Source organism: Panthera onca, chromosome C1, assembly GCF_046562875.1.
Source record: "Panthera onca isolate mPanOnc1 chromosome C1, mPanOnc1 haplotype 2, whole genome shotgun sequence".
Classification (NCBI taxonomy): Eukaryota; Metazoa; Chordata; class Mammalia; order Carnivora; family Felidae; genus Panthera; species Panthera onca.
In genome coordinates, this window is record NC_138346.1 from 143643331 (window position 1) to 143665949 (window position 22619).

At 37.7% G+C, this 22619-nt stretch overlaps 1 protein-coding gene across 1 annotated transcript in view; it reads right to left on the reverse strand.

The window, feature by feature from the left end:
* Window positions 1–9403, reverse strand: part of EPHX4 (epoxide hydrolase 4) — a 47641-nt gene extending 38238 nt beyond the window's left edge. Inside the window, exons 1-2 of the mRNA XM_078450605.2 lie at window positions 9066–9403; window positions 6730–6815 (exon numbers count right to left, since the gene is read on the reverse strand). Of these exons, the coding sequence (XP_078306731.1) occupies window positions 6730–6815; window positions 9066–9296 (317 nt within the window). The 5' untranslated portion in view covers window positions 9297–9403. The remainder of the gene's footprint in view (window positions 1–6729; window positions 6816–9065) is intronic.
* Between the last annotated feature and the right edge of the window lie 13216 nt (window positions 9404–22619).

Below are 22619 nucleotides of genomic sequence, written 5' to 3' on the forward strand. Positions count from 1 at the left end.
GCCCCTCCCCTGCTCACACACTCTCTCAAAAATAAACATTAAAAAAAAGAATTTTTTTAAATATTTATTTTTGAGAAAGAGAACACAGCGGGGGGCGGGGGGGGGGGTGGTGTGTGCGGGACAGAGGATCCAAAACAGGCTCCACGCTGACAGCAGAAAGCCTGATGCAGGGCTTGAACTCATGAACCATGAGACCACTGTTGAACACTTAACTGACTAAGCCACCCAGACACCCCCCAAAATTTATTTAATTAGAGATTTCAAGGCAGAAATCTGACTCAAAGTAATGTGTAGAATACTGCAATATTTTGCATTTAAAATTTCATTAGAGATTTTGCAAACATAATACCTGTGTATTTCATTCTCTTAATAATTTAAACTGCCTTACAAATAAATTCAACCATTGCTGTTATCCATGAGCAGAACCAAACAATGTCTTAAACATTTCTAAGAAATAGGGCATCTGGTGGGCCACCTGTGTGGCTCAGTCAGTTAAGCCTCTGACTCTTGGTTTCGGCTCAGGTCATGATCTCACAGTTCATGAGTTCAAGCCCCACATCCCGGTCTGTGCTGACAGCGTGGAGCCTGCTTGGGATTCTCTATTTCTCTCTCTCTGCCCCTCTCCTGCTCGCTCTCTCTCTTTCTCTCTCTCTCAAAATAAATAAATACACTTATTTAAAAAAAAGAAATAGGGCAGCTGCTATCTTAATAAATGGCAAGTTAAAAAAAAAGTTATCTTCCCAGAATTCATAAATAAAGCATATTTGATTCACACTTTAAACTGAAAAAGAAATCACCCCAGTGATAGACTGATGGCATTTCATTCATATGATATAAAACAAAAACGACCCCCGACACAGAAATGAAACATACTACAAAATCAGTAACTCCTAAAAATATTACAAATAAAGCTAGCTATTTTCATCCACATTTTTTTTCTAGGGCCTTTAGGTTATAGCAGAAGACACTTTTGAAAAGGCAACCTCTTTCCTAGTGATTACTCTTGACATAAGAGGGCTCCTGGTTTACCAGGCTAGTCACATTCAGATGTAAAATATCCTTTTCCCCTTCACAACAGAAAAAAGGCCACAGTCATCAGCCTCTGCTCAGCTGTGTGTACGAAGAGCCCTCCCTTGCCTCAGCACTTGAGTAATGACGAATGTATTCCATACAGCTGGTGATGAAGACAAATCAAAGAAACTGCCTGCATCAGCTCCAAATATTTTTAAAAGCAATGCAAATTGAGGTGGAGAGAGAGTGGGAGAAAAACCATCTTCTGACAATTTTATTTTGGGATAATTTAGCTAAAAGTCTCATAGATGTATCTGTTTGATGTTTCCTTCAGCTTTTAAGAAAGAACACCCAGAATTTTTATTGTTTCCATGTAACATCTGATATTAAATGTCACCAATTCTTAATAGCTATTCTTAGATAATAATGATAAATACAGATAATATATTGCATTTGTATAGTGCTTTTCTGTTTAAAATCATTCTGACACACATTGCCAATTTAGGATTATTTTGTTTTCACAGTATCAAATATTCTGATCTACTCGATCTACAGATAAGCTTATAATTTTATGTGTATTTAGGCAAAACTTTATTAATAGAGGAATAATATTTACACTTATTTTAAAAATTATTTTAAGTTTATTTATTTTAAGAAAGTGAGAGAGAAAGAGCAAGTTGGGGAGGGACAGAGAAAGAGGGAGAGAGAGAATCCCAAGCAGGATCCACGCTGTCAGCACAGAGCCCGATGTGGGGCTCAAACCCAGAACTGGAAATCAGACACCTCGGTTTGACTACATCATACCCTAAACCAAGACCTCTGTGTTGAGTCTTACTTTGTCTTTCCTTCCAATCAAATTACCACTATTACCTATTAGGAATCTAGTCAATTCCATTCAGTACTCCATTCAGAAAAAAGGCAGATTCAGAGTTTAGGACAAAGCTGTTTTGATTAAGCCACTTCAAGTCTCTCTCTCTTGGCGTTCCCTTCTCTTTTTCCCAAAGCCCCTTCTCTGGCATTTCATCTTTTTTTTTTTTTTTTAAGTTTATTTATTTGAGAGAGACAGAGACAGTGCTAGTCAGGGAGGGGCAGGAAGAGAGAGAGAAAATCCCAAGCAAGCTCCAAGCTGCCAAGTGGGGGATCATGACCTGAGCTGAGATCAAGAGTTGGACACTTAACCAATTGAGCCACCCACGCATCCCTATTTACACTTATAAAGGAAATTTACATTGGCTTGAAATGTCAAAGTTTTTTGTTTTGCTGTTTTGGGCTTTTAAAGAAGATAGAGACATGGGGTGTTTGGGTGGCTCAGTCAGTTAAGTGTCCAACTCTTGGTTTTGTCTCAGGTCATGATCACACGGTTTTGTGGGTTTGAGCCCTGCATCAGACTCTGCACTGGCAGCTTGGAGCTTGCTTGGGATTTTCACTCTCTCTTCCTGCCCCTCCCTGACTAGCACTGTCTCTGTCTTTCTCAAATAAATAAACTTAAAAAAAAAAAAAAAAGATGAAAATGCCAGAGAAGGGGCTTTGGGAAAAAGAGAAGGGAACACCAAGAGAGAGAGACTTGAAGTGGCTTCATCAAAACAGCTTTGTCCTAAACTCTGAATCTGCCTTTTTTCTGAATGGAGTACTGAATGGAATTGACTAGATTCCTAATAGGTAATAGTGGTAATTTGATTGGAAGGAAAGACAAAGTAAGACTCAACACAGAGGTCTTGGTTTAGGGTATGATGTAGTCAAACCGAGGTGTCTGATTTCCAGCAATGTCCTTGTAGTTGCTTTAGGACTTTCCCTGAACAAATGGGTAGCTTTCAGATTAACAGCTGGGCAAACTCAGTAAATTCAATATGCTCTATTTGAGTAACCAAGTTATCAGGAGTTCATTGTTGTTGTTTTTAAATCTCCTGGAGTAACACATCCAAGACTTGACTTTACTGGAGCAAATGGGACTGGTGTCCAGGGGCCAGTGCCAGGCCTCTTCTAGGCTGTCCCACTCACTGAAGATTAGAGGACATGTACAAGAACCACCAGGCATTTCTCTTTTGCAAAAGAACTCTTATCAAGAGTAAATAATGGGATAATGCTCTGAAATATGTACAAAAAAGTATCATTCTTAAAATATGACAGAATGCATCTACTGTCCTAAATTGAAAGCGTATCACTGCTATTTGCTATTTAGCCCATCCCCCCCCCACCCCTCCAGCAACCCTCATTTCTCTGTATTTAAGAGTCTGTGCTAATTGCTCTTTGAAACAATTACCAAATGGTTCAAGAGGCTGTAGGTTTATTTTTATTTTATGTAGGAATAGTTGACTGTTCCACATGTAAGAAGTAAAGTTCCAGGAGAATAAAGAACATGGACAATTACTGGGGTTGGTGTGGGGTGAAGAGACAGAATAGCTTTTAAATCTTTCTCTCTAAAAAGTTAAATATCAACCCCTACCCCAACAGATCATGAATTTTATTTAGAATGATGATCCAAAATGTTAAGGTGAGGTGTTCTAACATTGTTAGCTAACTTTTTAACACCCTCTTAAATGTTTCTATAAAGTGTGAAATTTGAAAGATGAAAACCAGTGTATATTATCAGATAATTATCATTCCTATATACCAAGAACAAGCAGTAGAGGTTAGCTCTGAAGTTCAAAAACAAGGTGTGCCTTAGGTTTAAATGAGATGATCTACACAAAACACTTAGAAGAGTGCCTGGCACACAATAAATGGTCAGTAAATGTTAACTGTCATCATCATCATCATCATCATCATCATCATCATCGCCAGAATCAGAAAATTATCTTTTTACAGGTCTGGGACAATGGCCTGTCCCCAAATTTCTTCATTACTATCACTTTTATTTAAAAATTAAATCCAAGTTAGTTAATATATAGTGTAATAATGATTTCAGAAGTAGAATTTAGTGATTCATCACTTACTTATAACACCCAATGCTCATCCCAACATGTGCCCTACTCAATGCCCATCACCTATTTAGCCCATCCTCCCCCACACCCCTCCAGCAACCCTCAGTTCTCTGTATTTAAGAGTCTGTTATGGTTTGTCTCCCTCTCTTTTTTTAATCTTATTTTCCCTTCCCTTCCTTTATGTTCATCTGTTGTGGTTCCGAAATTCCATGTATTAGTGAAATCATGATATTCATCTTTCCCTGACTTATTTCACTTAGCATGATACACTCTAGCTCCATCCACATCATTGCCAATGGCAAGATTTCATTCGTTTTGATCGCCAAGTAATATTCCATTATTTTACTATCACTCTTAAACCTAGAATTCCACTATCACATATTCTTCACCTCCTTTAAAATTTTAAAGATTTTGAAAAAAATATATTAAAAAAAAAAAGGGATGGCACCTGGGTGGCTCAGTTGGTTAAGCATCTGGCTTTGGCTTAGGTCATGATCTTGTTGGTTCACGAGTTTGAGCCCCACATTGGGCTCTGTGCTCACAGCTCAGAGCCTGGAGCCTGTTCCATATTCTGTGTCTCCCTCTCTCTCTGCCCCTCCCCCACTCACACTCTGTCTCTGTCTCTCAAAAATAAATAAACATTAAAAAATATATTAAGGATTTTGTATCATCCAAAGTCCTGATTGAAAATGCAGCTAGCTCTCAAAGAGGTATGATCTCAAAGCACTTTAGTTAATACTTTATCAGTAAAAGGGACTTTATTAATAAATGCATGGAGGACATTAGTGCTGGCACATGGATCTCCACATTGAGCGAATGGGAATGAAGGAAGAAAAGGAAACATTTACAGAATATTCTCTGGGGCTATGTAAAAGGCCTTCTGCATATTTTGCCTTTCTTTATCTTCACAACAGCTCTGCTAGATTATTGCAGATGATCGTGCAGGATCCTGCAGCAAGTAAGTGATTAAGCCAGAATTCACCGCCCATGTTACTTTATGCAGATTTGACTAAGGCTTCAGACTTACATCTTACTGTGAGCCAATCATATCAAGCACTCCACTAAACGAGTCCACATACATATGCTTAAATTGCACTGGGTTGTTTACCACCTAATTAAGTTGTCTCCAGATGGAAGAACAGATAAAAGTTTAACATGAAAACGACTTATGTTTATTCATGTAGGCAAATCCAAGGGGAGGAAAATCTTTGTGAAGGGAATATCTCAGAAAAAGACATCTACAGCCTTTTTGCTCTGGAAAAATGATGAGGTAAATGGGGTCTTGCCATCCCCCATTCTTTTCTTCAATGCCTAATACTTCCTAGTGTGCTGGCATTCTCAATGTATTTATTAATAAACTCTCTTTCACTGATAAAATGTTAACTGAAGTATATTAGGGTCAGACCTCTTTCAGAACCACGTACATTTTTAATCAGGACTTTGGATAACACAAAGTCTTTAAAACTGCGAAGGAGGTGCAGAATATGTAATGGTGAAATTCTAGGTGTTAAGAGTGATAATAAGGGAGAAATTTGGGGACAGGGCATTGTCCCAGACCTTTAAAAAGATACCATATATTCTCCCTTTCCGTCAGCTCAGAGAATATGATGATTTTTCATCCATTTTTTTATGGTTTGTGAACTGTCTCAAAATCATAGCTCTGTGTTATCAAAAATCCAGTTTTCTTTTACCACCATATGTAGCATTGGTTAAAAAGATATTTATTTTTGTAAATTTTTAAAAATGTTTTTATTTATTTTTGAGAGAGAGAAAGAGACTGAGTGTGAGTGGGGGAGGGGCAGAGAGAGAGAGAGAGAGAGAGAGAGAGGGAGACACAGAATCCAAAGCAGGCTCCAGGCTCTGAGCTGTCAGCAGGCTCTAACTCATGAACCACGAGATCATGACCTGAACCAAAGTCAGACACCCAACCGACTGAGCCACCCAGGCGCCCCCACAGGAAGATATTCATTAAAAAAAAAAAAAAAAAAGTTTATTTATTTATTTTTGAGAGAGAGAAAGAAGAGGACAGAGAAAGAGAGAGAGAGAGAGAATCCGAAGCCGACTCCACACTGTCAACGCAGAGCCTGATACAGGGCTGAAACCTACAAACTGTGAGATCAGGACCTGAGCTGAAACCAAGAGTCAGACGCTTAAGCGACTGAGCCACCCAGGCATCCCAAGATATCCATTTTTTAAAAGTTTAATCATATGTTGTTTTCATCTGTACTCAGGTTCAAAGGAGAACAGAATATTTTCTCCTAGGTAACTAACAACTATGTATTTTTGGTTATAGGTTTTTTCCTAATGTGAAATATTCAGGTCTTTCATTTGTCCTGCATTCATATGAGCCTTTTGCTATGTGCTGGGAAATAGTTCATTCTCAATTTCCATGAGCCCTCTCCTCTCTCTCCACCTTCCTCTTACCCCAAGCTTCACCCGAAGCTTCCAGATAAACAGGCACTCTATGCCTTTGGTTTCTTTCAAATCTCCTTTTCCTACCCAATGTTGTATTTTGCTGGCAGCAAATACTATAAAAACTGTTTTGTAGCTAGTTCAGAAATTTGAAACACTAAACCATACTTCTTTTAGTTCTTAAAAAAAAAAAAAAAAAAAAAAAAAAAAAAAAAAAAAAAAGGCTAGCACCATGCACGTTCCTTTAGAATACAAGGAAAACCATAGGGAAGGATAACTGGGTAAGTGGGCATAGAGTAAGGTCCATGAAAAGTCATAACAAGACAATGACACTGTGATAAGACAAGTCCTTAATGCACATGAAAAAGTTGGTTGGCAAGTTTACCAGAATTCTGGAAATCCATGAAGCAGCAGCATAAGTGGTTTGCCTCTTTCACCAGTAGCAACATAATGAAATCTTAACCCCGAATCCTGCAGTAGAAAATAGAGGGCATGGAATTTTAGTGATATCTTGTGTTGATTGTCAAAGTAAGTGCATTTAGTATTTCCATTTCATTAAAGAAAAAACTTGCATTATTTTTAATATCAAGAAATAAAATAAATATTATTGAATTTCAAAAAGGAAAAAAGTCCCATGATTTATTAATAGGGCAAATTAGATTTACTTTTCTAAACATTGCTCTTTGTAGTACCTTCCCTCTTCCCGTCTTGTTCTCCTTACAAGGTCAATTTGTATGTTATAAGCTTCTGGAACAGTGTCACAATTTGTGACTTTCATCTTACTGATGTGTCACATTCCATCTCATTCAAATTCTGCAGGACATGTAAATAATTCTGATCTGAATTTATATTCCTGCCGTGTTTACCTCCTAGTCATGTACTTTTCTCAGCTTGCCCGTCAAGAGCTGTGCCATCAGTTATATAATTCACACCTCCTTTCCTTATTTTTAGTTCTCTCCTTCCCACATTATTATTTTAAGTTGAGAGTTGTATGTACCGTTCCCCTTGCCTCCTGCTCCTCATGTCATGTCAATGTATTTCTAACAGCAGGATGCTCTGAGTGCTCAAGACTTTTCTCTGCATGCGGGAGACAAGACTGCCCAAGGAAAAGCATAGGGGTGAGACAGGAATACAGCAAATATAAGGCAAGCTGAAAAGAGGAAAATGGAGAAAAAAGCAAGAAAAGAAAACAAAAACTCAGAAAGAAGTGAAGAAAGAAACCAAGAACCAAAAGCTGAGCCCAGAGACTGGGTGTTATATCAGGTAACCCAAGCAAAGGGGTTTTCAGATGTGAAGAAATCTTAAAAGGTCAATTAATTCAACCCCATCATTTTGACAGGTTAGGAAACCGAAGTTCAAAGATGTGAACATGGGTCATAAAGGTGGTTGGGAGCAGGGCTGTGAGCAGAACCCCATTTTCTTCTACCTTGCAGGACAATGTTCTTTTCCACTCCATGGTTCTGTCTCTGGGGCAACTCTTTAGGGTGGCCAGAGTCAGGGGAAAAGCATTATGAGGAATTCCAGATGATTCTTTCTCACTGCTTTTCTTCCTCAGATAACAAACCTGACTTTACCCTCAATTGCAAAATGCCTTTCTAGAAGTTCAGTAACTTCTGTTATTGGTGATGAATCTTGGCCACTTGATTGGATTTAGTGAACAAATACTTTATTGCACTTACCATGTACTAGGCGCTGTTCTAAGTTTTTGTTTATTTGTTGTCTTTTAAAGTTTTTTCCCCCCATATATTAATTCCTTTTATTCTCATATCAACCCCAGGCTGAATAAGGGTAAGAAAAATGTGCCCGTGGTCTTTTGAACTCTAGCTGCTGGACACTCTAGCTCCTATTAGGAATCCTCCACTTGGTGACATAAATATCCCCTCATGTGAAGCTAGTTTTGAAAGTCTTGTGAGTCAGACTGCAGGGTGCATCATGAAAAGCTGTATCTCTTCACCACCTGGAGCCTCAGGAAATGGAATATCCATGGGCTGCCAGGAGGCTTGGGACGAGCATGAACAGTTCCAGTCTGAATGCATGGTTGACATTTGCTTTTTATTCCACTCCTTTGGTCTCTGACTTCATAAGTCTGCTTTCTTGCCCACAAACATATACCATTTGTTTATTGTTTCACACTGGTTAGGTCATCTGCGAACGCTCCACTCCGCTACTCTGAGTAAAAGTCCTATTTCCAATGACTTACTCTATTTACTCTTTCAATCTCTAAAATTTGGACAAAGACAGCCTCATGAGACAGTAGGGCGCCTAGGAACAATCCCCTACAGCTGATCTGAGTTCTAAAGGGCAAAAAGGTGACACGAGACAGCTTTCCCTTACAGGGAGCAGAATTATTCTGGGTTGCTGTGGTGGAGCAGGAGGGGACAGTAATATATATAGGACCCTGATGAGAGACCCTCCACATAACCTATTCTCAGTTCCTCTCACTCCCTCCCCCCCCCCAACCTCACACACACTCACTCACACACACACACACACACACACACACACACACACACGCGCGCGCGCGCGCGCCCCCGACCCCAGTCCCGCCACACCTCGCCCCGCTTGCTTCCCCTTGGTATCTTCCCTGTCTCCGCCGCGCGCTCTGGCGAGACCCAGGAACCCTAAGGGACGCTGGGCGTCATGGAAGGAGCAGCCCCGCGCGCTCTGCTCTCGCGGCGGTCACGTTCCCTCCCGATACCGCCGGGCCGCGCCGGCCTTCACCTTGATCCGCACGTAGCAGTGTGTACCCAAAGAGGGGTCGTTCAAACACGCGGGAGGGTGTTCCCGGGCGACCCTCCGGAAGGTCTGAGCGGGTCCCTTGCCGATGCTCCACAAAAGTTTGAGCAGGTAGATGGAGGCGCAGAGCCCGCAGTAGCAGTAGACCAGGGACCAGAAGAGCAGGGACCGGATCGTGACCGTCAGGCGGAGCAGGCAGTCCCGCAGCCTCGCCATCGGGTGGGGCCGGCGGCGGGGCCCGCTGCCCTTCCGAGGCGCAGGAGCGGCGGCGCTCACTCGGGCTGCGGAGCGAGACAGCCGGCGCGGCGGCGCGCCTCCCTGCGGGGCCCCGTGGTGGCTGCGCTCGGCCGGCGTCCCGTGGCCCGGCCGCGGGCTTCCGCGCTCACTGTGCGCGCTCGGGGCCGCTGCGCCCTGCCCGGGAGCACCGCGGGGCAGACCCCCTGCCCTGCGGGTTCCGCCCGGGACTGGGCGAGGGCAGAGCCCGGCCTTCCTCCGCAGAGTGAGACCCTGGTTCGAAATTGCCAAACTGTGGGGAACAAGAAGGTGAGACTTTCCCAAATCATCCTCCGCTCTTACTTTGACCCGTGTTCAAGTCCTCCCATTGCCTGCTTAACTGCTGGCATTTCGTTAGGCCTTTTTCTGGATCAGAGAATTCTGGGGGCGCGCGGCCAAGAGATGCAGTGAACGATTTCCATACTATATGACAGACGTTATTACTTTATTCATTCCTAACACTCTTCTGAAGGTGTTGATGTTCTCCAACAAGGTTGAGAGTGGTTATCAGCCCAGCTAGGCCTCGCCGGTTCCAACGGCACGCCTCTGGAAACCCCTGGTCTGTTTTCCATCCCTGTAAGTTTTCCTTTGCAAGACTATTATATAAATGCAATCATGAAATATGTAACTTTTTGTCTTTGGCTCCTTTTACCTAGCATAATGCATCTGAGATGCAACTACGCGGCTCCATATATTGTTTCTTTTTTATTGCTTGCTAGTGTTTCATTGAATGGATGTGCCATATTGTTTATCCATTACCCAGTTAAAGGACATTTGAGTTGTTTCCAGTTTTGTGGTTAGGAATAAAACCACTGTAAACATTCGTGTGAAGTTTTTTGGGTGAACTTAAGTTTTTCTTTCACGTGGGTGAGTACTTAGAAGTGGGACTTCTGGGTCAGGTAAAACGTGCATTTAACTTCATGAGAAACTGCCAAACTGGCTTCCAAACTGTACAACTTTGAATTCATACCAGCTACGGATGGGAGTTATGGTTTGGTTATATTCTTGCAAGAAATTGGTATTGTCAAAAAAAAAAAATATATTTTCAATTGTTGTAATTCCAGGAAGTGTGTAGCATCTCATTGAAATTTTATTTTACATTTCCCTAGTGACTAATAATGTGTGGGGATCTTTATGTACTTGTGTGCCACTCGAATATATTCTTCTTTGACAACGTGTCTGTTAAAATCTTTTACTCGTTTTAAAAGATTGTGTTGTTTGTTTTCTTACTATCGAGTTCACGATTTGTCTATGTACTTTGGATACAAATCCTTTATCACACATCATGCGATTTGCAAATATTTTCCCAGACTGTCTATGCCTTTTCAGTCTTATAACGGAGACTTTTGAAGAGCAGAATTTAATTTGTATTTTAAATTTCTGTTTATGTATTTATTCTTTTAAAGTAGGATCCACACCCAGTGTGGGGTTCAAACTCATGACCCTGATATCAAGAGTGGTACACTCCACTGACTGAGTCAGCCAGGTGCCGCCCAAAATTTCTTAATTTTGATGCCATCCAATTTATCACTTTTTGTCTTTTATAGATGGTACTTTTGGTCTTGTATGTAAGAAATCTTTGCATAACTCATGGTTAACAGGATTTCTTTCTCCTCTGTTTTCTTCTAGAAGTTTTATGGCTTTATTTTTTATATTTAGGTCTATGAATAATTTTTTTCCAAAACTTTTTACTGTTTATGTAAACATTTTTAATTGCACTATAGCTAACATATGGTGTTCTATTAGTTTCAGGTGAATTCACCTGACAAATGCACTAATTCACCTGAAACTAATAGTGATTCAACAACTCTCTACATTACTCAGGGCTCACCATGATAAGTGTTCTCTTAATCCTCTTCACCTGTTTCACCCATTCCCCCCACCTCTTCTTTGCTAATCATCAGTTTGCTTTCTATAATTAAGAGTCTGTTTTTTTTAATATATCTCCTTTTTTATTCATTTGTTTTGTTTCTTACATTCCACATGAGTGAATTCATATGTTATGAATTCAAAAAAATTTGAATTTGTCTTTCTCTGATTGACTTATTTTGCTTGACATTATACCCTCTAGATCCATCCATGTTGTTGCAAATGGCAAGATGTCATTATTTCTTATGGCTGAGTAACATTCCTGTGTGAGACAGAGAGAGACATCTGTTTTATCCATTCATCTATGGATGGACACTTGGGCTGTTTCCATAATTTGGCTGTTATAAATAATGTTGTAATAACACAGGGGTGCCTATATCTTTTTGAATTGGTGTTTTTGTAGTCTTTGGGTATATACCCATTAGTGGAATTACTGGATCATATGGTAATTCCGTTTTTAATTTTTTTTTGAGGAACCAGGTTTATGATCCATTTTGAGTTAATTTTTGTATAGGGTACAAAGTATGGATTGACATTTATGTGTTGCATGTGGATGTATAATTGTTTTGGTACGATTTGTTGAAAAGAGTGTTCTTCCTCTACTGAATTGCCTTTGTGCCTTTGTTGAAAATCACTTGATGTGCAGGACTATTTCTAAGCTGCTAGTCTGTTTCGTTGAGCTGTGTGTCTGTATTTTCTCCAGTACCACACTTGTCACTACTTTTGAAAGTGGTACAGTAAGTCTAGAATTCAGATGAGTCCTTAAACTTTGTTCTTCTTTATAAAAATTGTTTTTGGGGGTACCTGGCTGGCTCAGTCAGTTAAGCCTCCAACTCTTGATTTCAGCTCAGGTCATGATCTCATGGTTGTGGGATTGAGTCCTGCAATGGACTCCACACTGAGCGTGGGGCCTGCTTAGGATATTCTTTCTCCCCACTACCCCCACTCATTCTCTTTTTCTGTCTCTCAAAATAAATAAATAAGCATTGGGAAATAAATAAAAATTGTTTTGGCTACTCTTAAGTTACTTAACCTTTTCCAAAATTTTTTTTTTAGTATTTACTATTTTTAGGCAAAAATTGTTAATTGAAATGCATTGTATCTATTGATACACTTTTCTTGGAGAAAAGTGATATTTTAACAATATTATGTTATTCAGTCCATAAACATGATATATCACTCCATTTATTTAGATCTTCTTTGATTTCTTTCATTAGTTTTTTATCATTTAAAACATGCAAATATTGCATATATTTTGCAAGATTTATACCTTAGTATTTCTTTTTTTATATTATTGTAAATGCTACTTTTTTCAATTTCCAGTTGCTTATTACTAGATTTTTGGTTTTTGTCTTGGATCCTGAGACCTTGCTACACTCACTTATTAGTTCTAGTACCTTTTTGAAAGACTGGGATTTTTTATGTAGATAACCATGTCATCTGTGAATAGAAACAGTTTTATTTCTTCTTTTCCTGTATGTTTGCCTATTATTTCTTTTTCTTGCCATATTGCACTGGCTAGGACGTCCAGTACAATAATGAGCAGGAGTGGTGAGAACGGACATCTTTACCTTATTCCTGATCTTAGGGTTCAGAAAGCATTCAGTCTTTCACTGTCAAACATTATATTAGCTAAATATTTAATTAGATGCCATTTATCATGTTGAGGAAGTTCTTTTCTGTTTCTGGTTTTGGAGAGGTTTTTTTGTTTTGCTTTCTTTTGTTTTTCATAAATGGAGGTAAAATTTTGTCAAAGGCTTTTGCTTCTCTTGAGATAATCATAGTTTTTCCTCTTTAATCTTTTTGACTTGGTTAATTACATATAAAATTTTTTAATGTTGAACCAACCTTTCATTCCCAGATTAAACCCTACTTGATCATGAAATATATATTTTTTGTAGCTTGTTGAAATCAACTTAATACTTGGTTGATGATTTTTACATCTATATTTCTTATCTATTTTCTTATATATTCTGGAAGAATTTATATAAAATTAGTATTATTTCTTCCTTAAATGTTTGGTAGAATTATCCAAAAAAACCACCTAGGCCTTGAGTTGTTTTTTTAATTCTTTTTTTCTCAAAGATTTTAAAATACAATTTATTTATTTAAAATATACTTCAATATGTTTAATAGTTATAGAACTATTCAGTGATCTGTTTCTTCTTTGCTATTTTGTCTCAAGAATTTTATCCATTTCATGTAAGTTGTTGAATTTATGGCCATAGCGCTCTTCATGCCCTTATTATCTATTGAATGTCTGTGGATTTGTGATGTCCTCCCTTTTACACTTGGCATTCATAATTTGTGTCTTTTGTTTTTCTTGGTAAGTCTGGTTAGAGGCTTATTTTATTATTTTTTTAGAGAAGAAAGCTTTTGGTTTTATTTTCCTTTTTTTTTTTTTTTTTTTGCTATTAATTTCATTGATTTCTGCTCTAATTTCCTTTCTTCTGCTAGATTTAGGTTTAGTTTGCTTTTCTCTTTTTAGTTTCTTAAGATAGAAGCTTAAATGATTGATTTGAAATCTGTTATGTTTTAATGTAAGCATTTAACGCAAAAAAAAAAATTTCCTCTTAGTGCTTCTACTGCATCCCATAAATTTGAATATGTTGTGTTTTCATTTTTATAAAATTCAAAGTATTTTCTAATTCTTCATGTGATTACCCTTTTTACAATGTGTTATTTAGAAATGCTTAATTGCCAGATATTTGAGGGGATTTTGTGGATATATTTTTTGTTGTTAATTTCTAGTTTCAATCCAGTATTGTCCAAGAATTTACCTGGGAAACTATCTATTCTTTTAAATTTGTCAAAGTTTGCTTTATGTCTCCGAATATGGTCTACTTTGGTGAATGTTCCAACTGCATTTGAAAAGTTGTTGTTACCTGGAGTGTGGTATACATGTTAATTAGGTAAATTGGTTGGCAATGCTGTTCAGGACTGTTAGGATCCTTACTGATATCCTGTCTACTTGTTTCATCAATTGCTGAGAGAAGAATGTTGAAATCTATCAATAATGGGGGATTTGTCTGTCTTTCTACACAATCCTACTGTTTTTGCTTTAGATAGTTATATTTTGGAACATTTATAAATATGATAAAATGAATTTTTATAATTACCTCCATGTATGCCATTCTCAGTGTTCTTCATTCATTATATAGATACAAGTTTCTCTCTGGTATCATTTTCCTTCTATCAGAGAACTTTAACCTTTCTTGTAGAATAGGTCTGCTGGCAATAAATTCTTTCAGGTTTTGTTTATTTGAAAAGTATTTATTTCTCCTTCAATTTTGAAAATATTTCCAGTGGATATAGAAGTTTAGGTTGACAGGATTTTCATTTCAGAACTTTAAAGATGTCCCTTCATTGTCTTATGGCCTTCACAGTTTCTGATGAGAGGACTGCTGTGTTTTTATCTTTGTTCTTCTGTATTTAATGCCTTTTTTACTTTGAGTATCTCAGTATTTTCTGTTTGTCTTTGCTTTTAGCAGTTTAAATATGATATATCCAAGTGTGTGGGATTAGGGGTGGGTGGGTATTTATCTTGTTTAGCATTTTATAAGCTTCTTGAATTTATGGTTTTGTGTCTTTCATTATGTGAAATAATGGGAAAAAAAATATGCTAGTCTCTGTCCCTAGTTCCTGTCACAGAGCTCCTGAAACCCTTGTAATTTCCTAAGTGATGAGACCATTAGGAGCATCGTTTGTTCTAATATTTGCTCTTTAACCTGTACCTGACACGGGGCTCCTAAGACTTTCATAAACTCATAGTGGTGAGAGCACTAGGAACATCTTTTGTTCTAATGAGGTGACTCTGATGGGCTCCTGGATGGCTCCTGGATGGTGACTGGTTACCAGAAAGGCCAAGCCATTATTAGAAGCTTGGACTTTCAGCTCCCTGCCTCCTCCAGAGGGAGAGGGGCTGGAAATAGAGTTAATAATTGATCATGCCTATGTGAGGAAGCCTACATAAAAATCTCAATTCTCTGGGGCTCAGAAAACTTCCAGGTGGGTGAATACATCCATGTACCAGGATGATGTACCTCAACTTCACAGGGACAGAAGTTCCTAAACTCAGGACCCTTTCACAACTTGTCCTATGTATCTCTCCATCTGACTTTTCATCTCTATCCTTAATTATATCCTTTAATAAACTGGTAAACAGAAGTGTTTCTCTGAGTTCTGTGGGCCACTCTAGCAAATAATTGAATCCAAGGTGAAAGGAGTTCATGGGAACCTGTGAATTGTAGCCAAGTTGGATAGAAGTTGTGAGTAACCTGGTGACATACTACTTGCAATGGACCTCTGAGGTGGGGGTCAGTCACATGGGATCTGATGCTATCTCCAGGTAGACAGTGTCAGAATTGAGTTAAATCAGAGGACACTGAGATGGTATTGCAGAGAATTGCTTGGTGGCGGGAAAACCCCTACTATGTGAGTAGTAAAAGAGGCACACAGGAGAAAGAACTGAGGGTTTCCCCCTACTTAGAAGGAAAAACTGGAGGCTTTTTCCAATACATAATAATCTTGAAGAATTCTCAGCTATTGTCCTTTCAAATATTTCTCTAATTCAATTATCTCTCTCTTCTCTGAGATTTCGGTTTTATGTTATACTGTTTAATATTGCCCTACAGCTTTTGGACATTCTGTTTTGTTGTTTCCACCACACCTTACTTTTTGTGTTCTTTGCTTTTTTGTTCTGGTGATTTCTTTTGATCAGTATTTAGGTTCACTAATTCTTTCTTTGGCTGTATTGATTCTATTGATAAGCCCATCAAACACTATCTTCATTTCTGTTACCAGGTTTTTCATGTCTAGCATTTCCATTTGATTTTTTTTTTATGGATTTCTATCTTTCTATTTGAATTACCCATTTTTAACTTTTTTTAAGTTTTATTTATTTTGAGAGAGAGAGCAAGCATGTGCAAGGATGAGCAGGAGAGGGGCAGAGAGAGAGAGATTGAGAGAGAGAGAGAGAGAGAGAGAGAGAGAGAGAGAGAATTCCAAGCAGGCTCTGCACTGTCAGCACAGAGCCTGATTCAGGGCTTGATTGCACAAACTGTGAGATCATGACCTGAGCCAAAATCAAGAATTGGATGTTCAACTGACGGAGTCACTCAGGCACCCCTGAAATTACACATTTGATCACACATTGCCCATTTTTCCTCTAGAGCTTTTAATACGTTAATCATAGTCATTTAAATTTTTAAAAATATTTTCAGCTATGTGTCATCCTTTAGTCTTTTTCTTTCTTTTGATTGCTTTACCTTTACCAGTGGGATTTTTGTTTTCCTTGATGTTTTGTATGTCTCAAGTTTTGTTGAAAGACATTGTGTGTAAGACTATAGAGAAAGATATCTATTTTTTGCCTGAAAATTAACACGTGTTTTCTTTTGCTATGCTTTTAGTATGGAGGTTGTCAGTCTAGTCAGATGTTGATTGGATTTGTTGGATTTGTTGCTATGGTTACCCCCAACAATACCATAAATTTCAAATTTCTCTAGTGTTACCCTGTGTTTAGGGTGGAGACTGGTTTGCCAGTGAATTTTTCTCAGTATCTGCTACATGCTCATCTTTAAGTCTTTCTTTATGCTTGGTAATAGAGAGATGGTCTCTCTCCATGCTTTTGCTCCTCTGATAGCAGTGGACTGCTTCTGTTACTGAATGCTTATTACCGTGGTGGTAGGAAGTACAGGAGGGAAAAGGGCATTCTCTGCTGTTCTAATTCAACCTCACAGGCAGACACTATGGATATTAGGATATCAGAGCATCTTGGATTTCAAGGTGAGATCTTCTCAATGATCTTTCCTGTCCCCAGTGACAGGGTCTCTCTAATGGTCTAGAGCCATGATACATTTCCTGCCCCTGTCCCAGATTAGGTTTATTTCTGTTTTCTTCTCCCCAGCTGTAGTAGGTCATGATCAGTGTCCTATAGGTGGTAGAGTTTGCTGGGGTCATGATCTCACAGCCTGTGAGTTCGAGTCCCACATCGGGCTCTGTGCTGACAAGCTCAAGCCTGGAACCTGCTTCTGATTCTGTCTCCCTCTGTCTCTGCCCCTCCCCTGCTCACACACACGCTCTCTCTCTCTCTCAAAAATAAATAAACATAAAAAAAAAAAAGTTGGTCTAAGTTCCTGGATAATATAGTGGTAGATTTCCTTGTGAGGTCCTGCTTTGTCCTTCACACCTTCTAGGATGTGAACTGCACTAGCAAAATCATTTAACCATCTGCATCAGTTAACACAGAGTAGCATCAGTGATTTTGGGTTTTTGAACCAGATCATAGCCAAGAAGTGTGTTCATCCCTTTATGACAATTCCCAGGCATCGATATCTGACTTGTTGAAGCATGTTGCCCAGTGAACATCAAACTCCTCATCTGTCTCATGTGACTCCTGGGAGCAGCAGGGAATTGACTGGAAAGTGGCCATGAGGCTGGAGGACAGAGCAGGGTACAGGAGGCCTCAGGGGCTGGCATTGGGGGGTGGCTGCTGCTGCACTGCAAAGGGGTAGAGTGGGCGCCGAGCATGATGGTGATGGCGGCACACAGTCTAAGGCTAAAGGGAAACTGGGTGAGGCTTTGTATGTTTTATTTATAAGAAAGTGACAACTGGTTTCTAGTGTGGCTAGATACCATTTTACATTCCCACAAGAAATGTATGAATGATCCAGTTTCTCTGCATCCTTGCCAGCATTTTGTGTAGTCACTATTTTTTATTTTAACCTTCCTGATAGATGTGCAGTGAAAGCTCATTGTGATTTCAATTTACATGTCACTGATGGCTACTAATGATGGTGAACATGCTTTCATATGTGTGTTTGCTATATGTATATGCTGTTTGGTGAAATTTTGTTCATGTCTTTTGCCCATTCTAATTAGTTCTTTTTACTGTTGTATTTTGAGATATATCTATCTATATCTATATCTATATCTATATCTATATCTATCTATATAGATAGATAGGTATTCTTATATGCCATTCCTTGTCAGACATGTGGTTTGTAAATATTTTCCTAATCTGTAGCTTACCTTTGCACAGAGAAAAATTTCTAATTTTGATGAGATCCAGTTTATCAGTTTTTTCATTTATGGACCATACTTTTGGGATCAAGTCTAAAAACTCTTTGCCTAACCGTAGAACCTAAAGATTTTTTTTTCTAAAATTTTTATAGTTTTCTATTTTACATCTGAATCCAAGATCCATTGTGTGTTACTTTTTGGATGAGATACAAGTTTTAGGTTGAGTTCCCAGTCCCATGGATATCCAATTGCTCCAGCACCATTTGTTGAAAAGACTGTCTTTTCTCCATTGAATTGCACCATTGTCAAAAATCACTTGAGCCTATTTGTGTGGGTCTATTTCTGAGTTCTTTGCTCTGGGGTCAACTATTCCATTAATACCACATTTTCTTGATTACTGTAGCTTTATAATAAGTCTTAATATCGTACAGAATTATTCCTCTCACCTTTTTTGTCAATGTTCTTCATTCTAGCGCCTTTGCCATTCTGAGTTTTAGCATAAGCTTGTCTATGTCTGTGAAAAACTTCACTAGGATTTTATAGGATGTGCATTAAAACAGATTAGTTTGAGAACTGAATCTTTCCTGTGTGGAGTCTTCCAATCTATGAACACAATAGGTCTGTTTAATTTTTTCTTCAATTTCTTCCATAAGCATTTTGTAATTTTCAGCATACAGATCCTGTACATTTTGTTAAACATATACCTAAGTATTTCATTTTCTTTGGAGTGATTATAAATGTTACTGTTTTTAAGTTACCATATGCTCATTAGTAAGAGAGATCAGATTTATTTTTGTATGTTGATGCTGTATCCTGTGACCTTGCTTATGTCATTTATTGTAAGTTTTTTGTAGATTTCTTGGGATTTACCATGTAGAAAATCATGTGCAAAAATTCAGCTAAATTAATTCAGAAACTGCTTAAATGTTACAATTACAAAAAAAAAAATCCCCATAGCTTATGGTGAAATCCTGTACTTTTCTTTAAAATTGTAAATAAGAATGATTACTATCGCTTCCATTATTTGATATTATTTTGGGAAAGTATAGCTAATGAAATTGAAAAAAACCCAACTGAGACAATCTGTATGACTTTTCTTTTTCTTGCTTTATTACATTGGGTGGAATTTCTAATTCTATGTTGAATAAGAATGGTTCAGAGTGGATATTCTTGCCATGTTCCCAAATTAGGGGGAAATCATGGAGTCTTAAGTACAACATTAGCTGCAGATTTTTTCTGGATGCTCTTTATACTTAACACCATTAAGTATAACATTAGCTGTGGATTTTTTCTGGATACTCTATCAGATTGAAGAAATTTCCCTGAAAAACTTGCTGAATCCAAACAAGTTGGATTTTGGATTACACTGATTAATTTCAAATGTTGAAACAGCTTTGCATACCTGGAATAAATCAATTTTTCATGGTATATAATTATGTTCATCTATTGTAGCATTTACAAAATTTGCTAATATTTTCTTGAAGATGTTTGTGTATAACTAAATTCATGAGAGATAATGCCTGCAGTCTTTTTTTTTTTTTTTTTGTATTTGGTTTTAGTATCAGGGTAATACTGGCCTTATAAAATGAATTGGGAAGTGTTCCTTCTTCCCAATGATAAAATTTGTCCTGTCATGGGACACGTGGCTGGCTCAGTCAGTACAGCATGTGACTCTTGATCTTGGGGTTGTAAATTTGAGCCCCACATTGGGAATAGAGATTACTTGCAATCAAAATCTTAAAAAAGAAAATTTTTGTCCTGTTGATAAAAATTATATAACCAATTTCTGGAAGAAGAGTTTTCTGGAATAGATTTTTCTGGAAGAGACTGTCTTAAATTAGCATTAATTCTTCCCTAAATGTTTGGTGTAATTTTCCAGTGGAACTGTATAGGCTTGGAGATCTCTTTCTCAGGAGCTTTTAAATTATGAATTGAAATTAATGTTACAGGGCTATTCAGATTATTTCATTTTGAATTTTGGTAGTTTATGATTTGAAGAATTGGTCCACTTCAATTTTTTAAATGTAGTTATTGGTAGTATTCCTTTCTATTTTTTTTTTAACAGTTGTAGGATCTTTGGTGATATTCACTACTACTTTCTTACTGTTGGTAATTTGTGTCTTTTTGTTAGTCTTGCTAGCTGTTTAAACACTTTACCTTTTCTCCCTCAACCAGCAGCTTTTTTTGTTTGTTTGTTTTTTTCAATTTCATTAATCTCTGCTCTGATCCTGCTTTGGATGTGCTTTTTCTAGGTTGTTGAGTTAGGGAATTAAGATTATTGATTTAAGACTTTTCCTTGTTTCTATGCAAGCACTTGGCACTTCTAAATTTTAGTACTCTTTAACAGCATCCTACATATTTTAGTATGTTGTATGTTGACATTCATTTCTGTGTTTTTAAAATTTTCTTGTAAGATTTCCTCCTTGGTGGTGCCTAGGCGGCCAGTCAGTTAAGCGTCTGCTTCTTGATTTTGGCTCAGGTCATGATCTCGCAGTTCATGAGTTCGATCCCCACATCAGGCTCTGCACTGGCGGCACAGAGCCTGCTGGGGATTCTCTCTCTCTCCACGCCCCCCTTGCTTGCATTCTCTCTCTCTGTCAAAATAAATAAACTTAAAAAGATTTTGTCTTTGACCCATCAATTATTCGTAAGTGGATTGTTTAATGTTGTGATTTTCCTATTGTCTGTTATTGATTTATGATCTGATACTATTATGATTAAAGAAAATACTCTACATAATTTCAATTGTTTTAAATTTGTTTCATGACCCAGGAGATAGTGTCTTGGTGAACATCCCATGGATGCTTTAAAAAAAAAAAAAAAAAAAAAAAAGTGCATTCTGTTGTTGGTTATAAAATGGCAGTATCTATTTACACTCCCCAATAGCAGCATATGAGTTCCCATTGATCCTCTCCAACATTTTATGTTAGAGACCTTATTTTTGCTAATTCAGTAGGTAAAAACTGTTATTTCTTATGGCCTCAAATTTTCATATGCCACACATAAGAAGGCTGAGTATCTTTTCATGTTTATTAACTACACGAATTTCCTCTTAAGTGAAATGCCTGTGTATGACAGAGAATTACTTATATTCATATGTTGCTCTGTAGTCAAGTATGCCCAAGTGGGTTCTGGCCAGAAGGATATGAGTGCAAGAAGTCTAAGTCTCTACCAAGTCTGGCCCTTAAAAACATCCAGTGTGATCCTATCTTGCTCTGCCACATCAATATTAGAGACCATATGTTCCAGGTGGCATAATTACAAGATGGAATAGGGCATCTCACACTGCCATACTTTCCATGAAAATGGAATATCCTTTATACATTTGCTTTAGAGTAAAACATTTTATAGTAAATTTTTATTTCACTTTCATTTTGATAGTTTTGCTGGGTACAGAATTCCAAGCTGGTAACTTTCTTTTTTATTTAATCAAAGACTAGTGATAAATAGATACAGCACAATTACCTAAGATCATTCTTTATACACACAATGTATATAGATTACATACAATCTGAAAGAAACCTGCATTCAGCAGTGAAATGTTTAGATTTTCCTTCCCTCCCTAAAGAAATTTTTTTAACCACCCAAATTTAGAATTTCATCAATACACACTCTCCTGTGACAAACAGTTCAGACATAGAGATTGCAAAAACAAGATGCTAACGTTATGAAACTTTGTTAATAAAAAAAATAAATAAATAAGTAAACAGAAGCAGCCATGATTGAGATACATTGTTACTGACAACTGTGTCCTAAGGGACAGTATCAAAAGGTTGTGATGCGAGGAAAGCTATATATACATACACAATAAGAAAATAAACTTCACAATTAACACATGAATGTTTAATTCTGGAAAAATCATAGCCCTCCAAAATTTCTTCGCATTTCAAGCTGACAGTTATTTTTCTCTCAAAAATTTGAAGATATAATTCCACTCTTTTTGGTGGTCATTGTTGCTAATAACTCATTATTTCTATTTGGTGATCACTCCATTTCTCTGACTGCCTGCTTATGGTATTGTTAAGACCATTGAAAAATAGGTATGGATTTCTTTGGGATGTACTCTACCAATCCCTGCTATAGACCTCTTAATAGCTCTTGCATTTTCTTTCTCCTTGTCTGTGCTATATCCTGGTACATTTACTGTATATAATTTCTAGCTGATTTTCTCTTTATGTGTCTAATTGTTTTAACCCATCCATTGAGTTTTGCTTTTGGTTTACTTCAACACTTTCTTTCCTACAAATCTTTTTCCAAATCTGCCCATTTTCCTCCAAAAATCTTATTTCTTTAAACATTTTACAAATAGCTAGTCTACTGCAGTCCTGGAAAGAGGATGATGAACTCTATTTGTTGTTCATTGTTTCTGCTAACTCT